The sequence below is a fragment of the Salvelinus sp. IW2-2015 genome, unplaced genomic scaffold, assembly GCF_002910315.2.
Source record: "Salvelinus sp. IW2-2015 unplaced genomic scaffold, ASM291031v2 Un_scaffold2468, whole genome shotgun sequence".
In the NCBI taxonomy this organism is placed as follows: Eukaryota; Metazoa; Chordata; class Actinopteri; order Salmoniformes; family Salmonidae; genus Salvelinus; species Salvelinus sp. IW2-2015.
The window spans coordinates 75706-86482 of record NW_019943786.1 but is presented as its reverse complement, the minus strand read 5'-3'; the positions used below and the strand labels follow the sequence as shown (position 1 = coordinate 86482).

Below are 10777 nucleotides of genomic sequence, written 5' to 3'. Positions count from 1 at the left end.
TCCTGCACTACAAATACTGACCCAGTACTTCCTGTCCTTGGATCTTTTGAACCATATGTGTAAATGGCCCACAACATCCAGTATCCAGACGTCTCTTAAACCAATCAGATGGATCATCACCCTCCCTATCTTTCTGTAGTCTCTCCAATCAGATGGATCTCCTTCGTCTGGGTATTACCCCACCCACCCAAAGCTCATGTTCTGTATTCGCTCATTTTCCCAGCACGCCTGTAAAATCCCTTTCGCAAGGATGAGATAACTCCATGTCCCTGTAGGTTGACCCAATAATTAATTGCCAGCTGCTTTCTCCTAATCTGCAATGGCATTTCCCCCATCTCCACCTGCAGTGGAGCCACTGGGGACGTCCCGAAACATCCCATTACATATTCTGAGTCCACAGACAGGTTTTAGGCAGCACTAAAAAGGCAGGGCAGGGCTCATGATTGGAGTATTCATCACGGTGTGTAATGCAGTGTAGCCTAGTTTGTCACAGTAGGGCAAAAGACTCAGGGCTGAGACAAAATCATTCCCAGCATGCCTGTAAAAACCTGAAAGCCCRGGTCTAGTGTTGTCAATGGTACTATAAATGCCATTATTTGTTCTTGAGGATGGGCCTGTTTTTACACAATGTACAGATAATGTTGTATTATATTATATTATAGGAGTATACATACCAAAAAAAATGTACGTTGACCATTTAGGCTTACATTTTTTTTTTTTTTTTTTTACAAATGACATCTTAGAAATACTTTAAATTATTCATTGTGTGATAACTAGTAAAAATATATCGATAATTGTGCACATTTTCCATAATTTTCGCCCTACTTATTAATTTACGAAGTATACAGGAAGGGACTTTTATTCTGAAAGTTGACAAAATGGACAGAGAAACACTTCCTGGACCCATTAACGTTAATAAAACCAAACAAACTTTATAATGTCTTTGCAGAGTGTCAACACGGTCGCAAGTTACCGTTTCGTCGCGGTTGCTGGGAACAACCTATTTTTCTTTTGTTTTGTTGATTTGAGGTTTTAAAAATGGAAATTTGTTTTTTTTTCTCGGCTATCTGCAACCCTACATTAACTAGCTAGTAGAGGAGGTGTTGATCCCCAGGTTTGTGTTTACAAAGAGAGAGAGACCGGGGGGGGGTGGATGAAAAACAACCCGTTCGTTATGGAGTAACTAGCTAACAGTATCTAGTTTTAGGTGTGGACGGTACTACAGACAGAGATAACATTAAACCCAGCTAGTTATGGCCATGTCGTTGATGCAGGCCTGCCGCAGTTTAGCTCAATCTACATGGCTCCTGTCGTTTTGTTTCGTTCACCTCCTCTGTTTGGACGTTACCGTCGCSGAGAGAGAGGAATGGTACACCGCCTTCGTTAATATCACCTACATAGACCCGGTCACCTCTGAAGTCCGGACGGAGAAAGCAGAATACGGCCGATACGGGGAACACTCGCTTAAACGCGACGCAAAAGGAGTCGTGGTACTTCCTTCTCTCTCCCAGGATAGACAAGCCTGTGATCCCGGTACCMGGTTCGCTGTTCCGGTCCAGGGCAATGCGTGGATAGCCCTGATTGCCAGGGGAAACTGCACATTTAAAGACAAGATACGACACGCAGCGAGCCAAAACGCCACGGCCATCGTTATATTCAACGTTGGATCCAGCAACTCCAATGATACAATCACAATGCCACATGCAGGTATTGGCTAGCTAGTCAGAMCGTCATATGATTTATCGGGTCACACAGGGTGGAGTTGTTATGCATAGATGGATGACTTGTTTACTGCGATCATCCAGGGTGTAGGTGTTATGTCTATCTTGTAAGTAATGTAGCTGCTAGCTATGTATAATTATGTCGAACCAGACTGATCCCGACCTTAATTGTTCTGATTTCCAGAGATAATACTAACAGATCCTTGATTCAGGTGTTGGGTCAGTCTGCTCTTAGAAACGTGGGTGTATTTACATACACTAGAGTTGCTTTCAATTGTATTGAGTTGCACAAAAAAAACACTCTACGGAAAGCCAGAAGTTAAATACAATTACGTTTCCACACTCTACTGCGCCCGGTGGACAGCGAACGGAACACACAACACACACCACACACACACAGCAACACACACCCACACACACACACACAACACCCACACACACACACACACACAGGCACACACACCACACACACTAGCAACACACGACACACACGCGCAGCATCCTCTCCTCTATACAGACACACAGCACCCTCTCCTCTATACAAGACCACAGCACCCTCTCCTCTTTCAGACACACAGCATCCTCATCCTCTATACAGTACACACAGCATCCTCTCCTCTATATCAGACACACAGCATCCTCCCTCTATACAGACACACAAGCATCCTCTCCCTCCTCTACCAGATACAGACACACGGCATCTCTCTCACTCTCTAGCAAGAATGCACACAGTGTTGCATATTTTGTGTGTCACTGCAATGCTGTGCATAGGAGAATGCAGTGGTTGTCACTGCAGGGAGTATAGAATGCCGTGTGCTCCATCTGACAGGGAGTTAGAAGCGAGTAGGACAAATGCCAGAAAGTGATTTATAGAATGCCGAGTGTCACTGGCAGGAGTATTAGAATATGCCGTGTGTGTCACTGCAGGGAGTATAGAATGTGTCATGTGTATAGAATGCCGAGTGTCACTGCAGGGAGTATTAGAAGTCGCGTGTCACTGCAGGGAGGTATAGAATGCCGCGTGTCACGTGCATGGGGCTGTATAGAATGCCGCGGAGTGTCACTGCAGGGTGTATAAGAATGCCGGTGTCAGCTGCAGGGAGTATAGAAAATCCGCGTGTCACTGCAGGGTTATTAGAATGCCGGCGCGTGTCACTGCAGGGAGTATAGAATGTCTGGTGTCACTGCAGGATATAGAATGGGTGCCGCGTGTCACTGCAGGGTGTATAGCAATGTGCCTGCGAGATAGTCAACTGCAGGGTGTATAAATGCCACGCGTGTCACTGCAGGGTGTATAGAAATGCGCGTTCACTGCAGAGATGACCGTGAATGCGGGGCTATTTTAGGCGTGGAATGTTTGTGTATTCTCTTGTTCTGCGGGCTAAGACTTGCACTGCAGGGTGTATAGAATGCCGCGTGTCACTGCAGGGTGTATAGAATGCCGCGTGTCACTGCAGGGTGTATAGAATTCGCGTGCTTCACTGCAGGTTATATGAATGCCGCGTGTCTCACTGCAGGGCTGTACTTAGAAGCGCGGTGTCACTGCAGCTGAGACTAGTACGGAATGTCCGCGTGGTCACTGCAGGGTGTATAGAATGCCGCGGTGTCACTGCAGGGATAGTAATAGAATGTCCTGTGTCACTGCAGGAGCGTGTATGACGAATGCCGTGTGTGTCACTGGCGAGGGACTATGAAGAATGCCGTGTGTCACTGCCAGGGAGCCTACCCCATAGAACATGTGTACGTGTTCACAGAACAGGGAGTGAAAAACAATAATAGAAAATGCCCGCTGCCGTCACTGCTAGGGACATAGCACATGCCGTGCTGTCACGTACAAAATCTACGGAGCTACCACAGCGAAATATCAGTGTACGTCACTGAGGAGTCGTATAGAATTTGCCGTGCGTGTCACATCGCACGTGAATCCATGATGTTAATGCCCAGATGTAATCCGCTCACTGCAGGTGATTATGAGAATGGCCGTGTGTCACTGCCACGGAGTATAGAAGTTGTCTGTGTGTGTCACGTGGCAAGGGAGGTGTATAGAATGCTGATACCCTGGATGAGACTACAAAGGTAATTCCCATCCCCGGGCAGACTGAGTAAAGAACCCTCCCATGCAGTAGCGATAATTCAGTACTACGGCTGCACCTGACATGACTACAGCGCACTCAAATCACAATATGGACGGGTTCTGCTTTGCCAATAGTTTTGCCGCCCCGAGAGTTCAGGTCTCCTCGGTCTCCGTCTATGGAAGTGACTACACGTCAGAGGGCCAGGGCTCTGTCTGAATAGACAGGTTACCCTTATGCTGGGGAGAAGCGGGCGTGTCACATGAGTGCGGGCTTCAGTTATTATCAAATCATAATGTATTTATTAAAGGCCCGTTCTCACACTCAGACTGATAATTCTGCAAAATGCCCCCGGTGTACAGAGCGCACCCAGGCCTAACAACCCCAAACAGGCAGCAGCGCAACATCGAGGCTGGAGAAGCACGGTGGGCTAGGAAAAAAACTACGGGGCCTAGGAAAGGGGCCAAAAGACCGTAGCGGCAAGAACCACCTAGGAGAGAGCACCAGCTGATGCCTGAGGAGCAATAGAACCAGTCCGTCTTTGGGCTGGCGGGTGCGGCGTGCCGCGGGTCTGATGAGATATTCAATTATAACAGAACATGGCCAAGATGCCGGTGGTGGGAAGGTGAAAGGTCATTGGAAGAAGACTGTTGCAGCAAAACATAAAGTGACAGACAAGGGATGAGTTGACATAAATACTCCCCTAGACTTATGCCCATTGGTTGACAGAAAGGGGAGTGATTATTGCATAATTGAGCCCATAGGTTAATCAGCGAGCGTTCTGGAATGTCCTGTGTGCCATGCTCATAGGCTGAACTTAACTGGTGAATGGCGTTCTGGAATGTCCTCCGTGTGCCATGCTCATAGGCTGAACTTAACTGGTGAATGGCATTCTGGAATGTCCTGTGTGCCATGGATGCTGGATGCTTGCTAATGGTAAAGAGGATAAATACCAGCTATGATGATGAGGTAACATTCTAACCTATACATACCAGCTATGATGATGAGGTAACATTCTAACTATAAATACCAGCTATGTGATGAGGTAACATTCTTACCCTATAAATACCAGCTATGATGAATGAGGTAACATTCTAACCAATTAGTAAATCCAGCTATTGAATGAAGGTGACATTCTACCTTCTATAAATCCAGCTATGCTGATGAGGTAACATTCTACCATATAAATACCAGCTATGTTTGATGAGGTAACATTCTACCTCTAATAATACCAGCTATGTTGATGAGGTGACATTCGACCCTATAAATACCAGCTATGTTGATAAGGTAACATTCTAACCCTATAAATACCAGCTATGTTGATGAGGTAACATGTCTACCACTATATACCAGCTATGCTGATGAGGTAACTATCTCCCTAATAATCCAGCTATGTTGATGAGGTAACATTTCCTACCCTATAAATACAAGCTAATGTTGGATGAGGTTACATTCTACACCCCTTATAAATACCAGCTATGTTGATGAGGTGACATTCTACCTTTAAATACCAAGCTATGTTGATGAGTAACATTCTACCCTATAAAATACCAGCTATGCTGATGAGGTACATTCTAATAAATACCCTATAAATACCAGCTATGCTGATGAGCGTAACATTCTACACCCTATAAATACCAGCTATCTGTATGAGGTAACATTCTACCCTATAAATACCAGCTATGTTTGATGAGGTGACATCTACCCTATAAATACAGCTATGTGATAGGTGACATTCTACCCTATAAATACACAGCTATGTTGATGAGGTAACATTCTACCATAAAATACCAGCTATGCTGATGAGGTGAACATTCTAACCCTATAATATTACCAGCTATGCTGCTTGAGGTGCACTTCTACCCATAAATACCGCTATGTTGATGAGGTAATTCTACCCTATAAATAACCAGCTATGCTGATGAGGTACATTCTACCCTATAAATACCAGCATATGTCTGATGAGGTGACATTCTACCCTATAAATACCAGCTATGTTGATGAGTGACATTTCCTATAAATACCAGCTATGTTGATGAGGTGACATTCTACCTATAAATACCAAGCTATGTTGATGAGGTGACATTCTACCTATAAATACAGCTATGTTGATGAGGTACATTCTACCCTATAATACCAGCTATGCTGATGAGGTGACATTCTACCCTATAAATACCGCTATGTTGATGAGGTGACATTCTACCCTATAAATACCAGCTATGTTGATGAGGTACATTCTACCCTAATAAATACCAGCTATGTTTGATGAGGTAACATTCTACCCTATAAATACCAGCTATGTTGATGAGGTAACATTCTAACCTATAAATACCAGCTATGCTGATGAGGTGAACATTCTACCCTATAAATACCAGCTATGTTGATGAGGTGACATTCTACCCTATAAATACCAGCTATGTTGATGAGGTAACATTCTACCCTATAAATACCAGCTATGTTGATGAGGTAACATTCTACACCTAAAATACCAGCTATGTTTGATGAGGTAACATTCTACCCTATAAATACCAGCTATGTTGATGAGGTGACATTCTACCCTATAAATACCAGCTATGTTGATGAGGTAACATTCTACCCTATAAATACCAGCTATGCTGATGAGATAACATTCTACCCTATAAATACCAGCTATGTTGATGAGGTACCTTCTACCCTATAAATACCAGCTATGTTGATGAGGTAACATTCTACCCTATAAATACCAGCTATGTTGTGAGGTAACATTCTACCCTATAAATACCAGCTATGTTGATGAGGTAACATTCTACCCTATAAATACCAGCTATGCTGATGAGGTAACATTCTACCCTATAAATACCAGCTATGTTGATGAGGTGACATTCTACCCTATAAATACCAGCTATGTGATGAGGTGACATTCTACCCTATAAAACCAGCTATGTTGATGAGGTGACATTCTACCCTATAAATACCAGCTATGCTGATGAGTGACATTCTACCTATAAATACCAGCTATGCTGATGAGGTGCAATCTACCCTATAAATACCTGCTATGTTGATGAGGTAACATTCTACCCTATAAATACCAGCTATGTTGATGAGGTGACATTCTACCCTATAAATACCAGCTATGTTGATGAGGTGACATTCTACCCTATAAATACCGCTATGTTGATGAGGTGACATTCTACGCTATAAATACCAGCTATGTTGATGAGGTAACAATCTACCCTATAAATACCAGCTATGCTGATGAGGTACATTCTACCCATAAATACCAGCTATGTTGATGAGGTACATTCTACCCTATAAATACCAGCTATGTTGATGAGGTAATTCTACCTTATAAATACCAGCTATGTTGATGAGGTAACATTCTAACTATACCCTATAAATACCAGCTATGTTGATGAGGTAACATTCTACCTATAAATACCAGCTATGTTGATGAGGTAACATTCTAACTATACCTATAAATACCAGCTATGTTGATGAGGTAACATTCTACCCTATAAATACCAGCTATGTTGATGAGGTAACTTCTACCCTATAATACCAGCTATGTTGATGAGGTAACTTCTACCCTATAAATACCAGCTCTGCTGATGAGATAACATTCTACCCTATAAATACCAGCTATGTTGATGAGGTACCATTCTACCCTATAAATACCAGCTATGTTGATGAGGTACCATTCTCACCCTATAAATACCAGCTATGTTGATGAGGTACCATAATACCCTATAAATTCCAGCTATGCTGATGAGGTAACATTCTACCCTATAAATACCAGCTATGCTGATGAGGTAACATTCTAACCTATAAATACAGCTATGCTGATGAGGTGACATTCTACCCTATAAATACCAGCTATGCTGATGAGGTAACATTCTACCTATAAATACCAGCTATGCTGATGAGGTAACATTCTACCTATAAATACCAGCTATGTTGATGAGGTAACATTCTAACTATACCCTATAAATACCAGCTATGTTGATGAGGTAACATTCTACCCTATAAATACCAGCTATGTTGATGAGGTAACATTCTAACTATACCCTATAAATACCAGCTATGCTGATGAGGTAACATTCTACCCTATAAATACCAGCTATGTTGATGAGGTAACATTCTACCCTATAAAATACCAGCTATGCTGATGAGGTGACATTCTACCCTATAATATACCAGCTATGTTGATGAGGTAACATTCTAACTATACCCTATAATACCAGCTATGCTGATGAGCGTAATCACACCACATGTCCCTGTTACTGACCATTTCTCCTTTGTCAAGATAATCCAACCACCTGACAGGTGTGTCATATCAAGAAGCTGATTAAACAGCATGATCATTACACAGGTGCACCTTGTGCTGGAGACAATAAATGGCCACTAAAATGTGCAGTTTTGTCACACAACACAATGCCACAGATTTCTCAAGTTTTGAGGGAGAGTGGATTTGGCATGCTGACTGCAGGAATGTCCACCAGAGCTGTTGCCAGAGAATTTAATGTTAATTCCTCTACCATAAGTTGTTTTTAGAGAATTTGGCAGTAGGTCCAAACGACCTCACAACCGTGTAACCATGACAACCCAGGACCTCCATGTCCGGCTTCTTCAACTGCGGTATCTTCTGAGACCAGCCACCCGGACAGCTGATAAAACTGTGGGTTTGCTCATCGTCCTCACCAGGGTCATGACCTGACTGCAGTTCGGCATCATAACCAACATCAGTGGACAAATGTTCACCTTCGATGGCCACTGGCACACTGGAGAAGTGTGCTCTTCACGGATGAACCCCGGTTTCAACTGTACTGGGCCGACAGCGTGTACGGCGTCGTGTGGGTGAGCGGTTTGCTGACGTCAACGTGGGGTTATGTTATGGGCAGGCATAAACTACAGACAACAAACCCAAAAGCATTTTATCGATGGCAATTTGAATGCACAAAAATACTGTGACGAGATCCTGAGGCCCGTTGTGAGGCCTCATTTTTAAAAATCTATATTTTTTTGGGGTATCTGTGACCAACGGATGCATATCTGTATTCCCAGTCATGTGAAATCCATAGATTAGGACCTAATKAATTTATTTTAAATTGACTGATTTTCCTTATATGAACTATAACTCAGTAAAATCTTAGAAATTGTTGCATGTTGTGTTTTTCACATTTTTGTTCAGTTTGATCAGGCCACTATCAGTTGATCAGACTGCAGAATCTTTGTTAACGTAAATAAAGAGGAACTGATGGGAGAGAGAGAGCTGTGGAAACTACACTATTCTTCTGTGAGGAGACAATGAATGAAATATGAGTCAGGAGAACTGAAATGCAATACTACAGTTGAGTGAACTCTTGGTAGATGGAGGTTACAGACAAAACATCAAAACACATTAAGAACACCTTCCTAATTATGAGTGGCCCGGCCAGAGCCCGGACTTGAACCCTGATCTAACATCTCTGGAGAGACCTGAAAATAGCTGTGCAGCGACACGTCCCCATCCAACCTGACAGAGCTTGAGAGGATCTTCAGAGAATAATGGGAGAAACTCCCCAAATACAGGTGTGCCAAGCTTGTAGCGTCATACCCAAGAAGTCTCGAGGCTGTAATCGCTGCCAAAGGTTCTTCAACAAAGCACTGAGTAAAGGGTCTGAATACTTATGTAAATGTGATATTTCCATTTCTTAATTTTAAAATAATTTTGCAAAAACCTGTTTTTGCTTTGTCCTTATTATGGCGTATTGTGTGTAGATTGTAGATCCATCTCACACACACACACACACACACATACACACAGGGACCTAACGTGCGCCAGGAAAACAATCACCACATTACACCTCCGCCACCAGCTTGCACCGTTCTCCTTCGACCTCGTTCATCAACCAGATGTTTTCGCCCACAGGACTGCCGCTGACTATGTTGTTTTGTTTGTCGCGCCCTTCTCGGTAAACCCTAGACACTGTCGTGTGTGAAAACCCCAAGTGGCCGGGACGTTTTCTGAGATACTGGATTTGGCGTGCATGACACCGACGATCATACCTCGCTCAAAGTCTCTTAGGTCACTAGTTTTCTAACGTTCAATCAAACAGTAACTGAATGCCTCGATGCCTGTCTGCCTGATCTATATAGCAAGCCACGGTCACGTGACTCCCTGTCTGTAGGAGCGAACCATTTTCGTGAAACGGGGTGGTGTACCTAATAAACTGTCCACTGTGTGTGTGTGTAGGCCTTGCTGTTTGCGTCTATTATCAGACTGTATTATCAGACTGTGTGCTCTATCTGGTCTGGAGATCAATAAGTGTGTGTTCAGTGATGATAATTGTTGGGTAGTCCAGGCCCCATGAATACACCTGGAACATTCCTCTCCATTCTTGACGTTCCGTGGTGGAGTCAGGAATTTCACAAATGGCCCTGTCGCACTCCTTATTCATGCCACTAGAGAGACTAATGAGGTTTACGTTAGGATGGAACACTCAGGAGTTCTGTTTACAGTCCCAGTGTTCTTAGAGTCTATGTGGAGGTTCTAAATTCTGCCACAGGGGACGAGTCCGGTCCCAGACAGTCACAAGGCTTCTTCTGCTGAGCAGTGAAGACACACACACACACACAGAGAGTCTGTTTTATTTGTATTCCTGTCCTAAAATCTCCCCTCCCTCCTCCTCAGGTATGGGTGATGTGGTCGCCATCATGATCCCCGAGCCTAAAGGTCGTGAGGTCGCTGCTCTGCTAGAGCGGAACGTCACGGTAACCATGCACATCACCATAGGAACGCGTAACCTCCAGAAGTACGTGAGCAGGACGTCGGTGGTGTTCGTCTCCATCTCCTTCATCATCCTGATGATTATCTCTCTGGCCTGGCTCGTCTTCTACTACATACAGAGGTTCAGATACGCCAACGCACGAGACCGTAACCAGGTAGGGCTCAGTAACACACACACTACCGTAACCAGGTAGGGCTCAGTAACACACACACTACCGTAACCAGGTAGGGCTCAGTAA

The 10777-nt window shown here is 43.8% G+C and overlaps 1 protein-coding gene across 1 annotated transcript in view; it reads left to right on the top strand.

Annotated features, from left to right (window-relative positions):
• The first annotated feature begins 891 nt into the window (after positions 1 to 891).
• Positions 892 to 10777, top strand: part of rnf150b (ring finger protein 150b) — a 20998-nt gene continuing 11112 nt past the window's right edge. The window contains exons 1-2 of the mRNA XM_024141251.2: positions 892 to 1707; positions 10443 to 10693. Coding sequence (XP_023997019.1) covers positions 1254 to 1707; positions 10443 to 10693 — 705 coding nt within the window. The 5' untranslated portion in view covers positions 892 to 1253. The remainder of the gene's footprint in view (positions 1708 to 10442; positions 10694 to 10777) is intronic.